Source organism: Nestor notabilis, unplaced genomic scaffold (genome assembly GCF_000696875.1).
Source record: "Nestor notabilis isolate BGI_N333 unplaced genomic scaffold, ASM69687v1 scaffold14649, whole genome shotgun sequence".
NCBI classification, from domain to species: domain Eukaryota; kingdom Metazoa; phylum Chordata; class Aves; order Psittaciformes; family Psittacidae; genus Nestor; species Nestor notabilis.
The window spans coordinates 24,267-27,131 of NW_009943416.1; the positions used below are offsets into that span (position 1 = coordinate 24,267).

At 53.2% G+C, this 2,865-nt stretch overlaps 1 protein-coding gene across 1 annotated transcript in view; it reads left to right on the forward strand.

Moving 5' to 3' along the window:
- The first annotated feature begins 340 nt into the window (after window positions 1–340).
- The window catches only part of SPARCL1 (SPARC-like 1 (hevin)), a 34,672-nt gene continuing 32,147 nt past the window's right edge, over window positions 341–2,865 (forward strand). The window contains exon 1 of the mRNA XM_010021933.1: window positions 341–460. Coding sequence (XP_010020235.1) covers window positions 341–460 — 120 coding nt within the window. The remainder of the gene's footprint in view (window positions 461–2,865) is intronic.

Consider the following 2,865-nt stretch of genomic DNA (forward strand, 5'->3'; position numbering starts at 1 on the left):
CAGTTGTGGTCCCTGTGGCTGCAGTAGGAAGAAAAGCATTTGCAACTAGAGCAAAACATCGGTACATGCCCTTGGCTGTAACTTGGCTCCACAAAGCCCTTACAGCTGATACAGCCTTGCCATCCTGGCACGTGGTGCTCAGCCTGGCATGTCATCAAACAAGCCAAGGATTTGTCCTTGTGCCACTTCCTGGCATCTTCTTTTAGTTCAGGATTTTAAATAACTAGCCACGCTCTTGCAGATACTTTGTTTAAGCATCATTAAAGAGTGGGAAAGCTCCTCCAAATTCCCTGTTCCCACAGTAATGTTACCAGCCACCCAGCTGAGATCAGGGGCAGTGATGGGAGCAGGCAACACAGATGGGCAGCACCATACGACCGTGGGCTGCAGCGCTGTGCCTCCCACCTGTCATGGTCCCCACAGCCCACAGAACCTCCTGCTGCCCAAAGTGGAGCCCCTGGTAAGATAACCACATGGAGAGCTGCATCCCCTAGCTTGGTCTGGCACCCCAGCAGCATGGTTACCTGTGCAGGCAGGTGAAACAGGGGGGGCTTTCCTCCAGCTCTGCTCTCATTTTCCAAGTCCTATAAGCAGCCCAGCACTGCATCCCCACAGGACATACTAACTGCACTGCACATCAGGCCCTTAGTGATATAGTTTAGGGGTAGAATTAGCAGTCCTGGGGTAAAGGTTGGAACTGATGATCTTAAAGGTCTTTTGCAGTCTTGTTGATTCTGTGATTACCCTGCACCCAAAACACACTGGAGCAAAGAGCCATGCTCCTGATTTCTTCCCTTACAAAGCAATGCCATCATCCCAGCTTACAAGTGTCCTGCTTTCTACCAAAACTCCCAAGGAAACCTACAACCTCTCTCCCCAAACATTTCTCTCCGGGCAATGCCAGAGCAACCCAAAAAAACCAAAACCTTTACCTTGAGCGTGGTGCGAGCTGGTGTCTCCTCAGTGCTTGGGACAGGATGGGCTGGCTGCCTGTGCTGGGATGCCCTGCGCTGTGTGCCCTGCCGTGGCCCTGCAGGCATTTAAGCGCTGCCCGGCGCCAGCCCCGGGCGGGGGGCAGCCAATGGCACGTTGGGCAGGGCAGCCGCGCGCGGAGGTGTCACCGGGAACTGGCCTCCCACATTTCCTCCAGCCTCCGCTGGGACGCCGGCCCCAAAAAAGCTGTTTGTGGTTGCAGGATGACGAGATGGGCCAGCGTTTAATGACTGACTGCACCAGCCTGTGTTTTCACTGCTAAATTTGTCCCGTTCACACACTTCCCGCTGTTACACACAAACAACTACGGCCTGGCCCACGCCGAGCACCAGGTCCCGTCCTGGGGATGGCATCCTCCTAAGGCATGCCCTTGGGAACAGTGTGTGCCCTGTGCCATGGTGCTGAAACCTATGTGGGACCATTCCCCTGCCCGGACTCAGCCTCCTTCTGCGCCTTGGGGCAGAAGCACAAAACGCTGTGATAGGAGAGGACATGCTTATTTTCATGCCCACATGTGCACTCGTGCAAGGAAAAGAGGAAATACTAAATATGGGTGCACAGGGAGGATCCTACCCCCTGCACAGGGGCCTGTAGCACCCCCAGAGCTTCTTCCCTCTGCTGGCCGGGGGATGAAACCTCTGCTCTGGAAAACACAGGCAACAACACAAGCACATGTGTATGGGTGTGTATGTACACGGCCACATACATGCAAATGCATATGAATACATACACATGCACCACAGATACCCTTTGGTGTAGCATGGACTGTGGGCATGTAATGACAGGACAAAGGGGAATGGCTTTAAGCTGAAAGAGGGAAGGTTTAAATGAAGTATTGGGAAATAATTCTTCCCTGTAAAGGTGGTGAGGCTGTGGCACAGGTTGCCCAGAGAAGCTGTGGCTGCCCCTTCCCTGGCAATGTTCAAGGCCAGGTTGGATGAGGCTTGGAGCAACTTGGTCTAGTGGAAGGTGTCCCTGCCCATGGCAGGGGCTTGAAATCAGATGACCTTTAAGATGTCCCTTCCAACCCAAACCATTCTGATTCAATGATTACCTACTCCAAACAATGCAGTAACCAGCAGCACACATACCCTCTACCTACTCACAGGTAGTGTGAGAGGCAGTTTGCAAACCCCCATGTGTGCACGCACACACACACCCTGACACAGTGCAAATGCACCTCTCTGCCCGTGCGGTTTAGGACAGGACCAGCACGCCCTTTAGGGACAGGACCCACACTGAGCCTTACGCCCAGCTTTTCCCTCTGCCCCAGCCTGTGCGGAAGGAAGGCAACTTCCTTGCCTGTATTTGGCCATTGCTAAATCCTCTGTGCCCACAATACCCTCTCTCTGCTAATAAAAACACACCGCAAGTGCAAATACATTGCTTTGAAGCAGGCAGTGTGCCTCTGCTCTGCAAGCTGGATTCTCCCCACAAGCCAAGCTGCAGATTATGGGCACAACCACAGGGCGAGGGGCCAGGAGGAGGATGCCTACAGGTGTTTTATTGGGAAGGAAGTGTAAATGACAGCACTGATACTCTGTGAGGAGTGTGTGCACGTCCCCACAGCTTGGAGGAGGTGTTTCTGTTGCCCTGGGCAAGGGCTGGAGATTTACAGGACTTCACAGGAGATGCTGGCGCTGCAAGTGCAAGTGACTTAAGGGAACTTGAGCAGGGTCTGGATTGAGTGTAGGCTCTGCAAGCTGCAGATAACCCAAATTTACCTGGGATGTATCATCCGCAGACAACAGCATCCAGAAAGCATCTTCCGTGCTATGACACCACTGCAGCTTGACAGAACATCGTGTGAGACCAGACATGTCAGTCTGCTATTGCGGCTGCCTGCTTAATTTTACTCTCCAAGACCTCCTG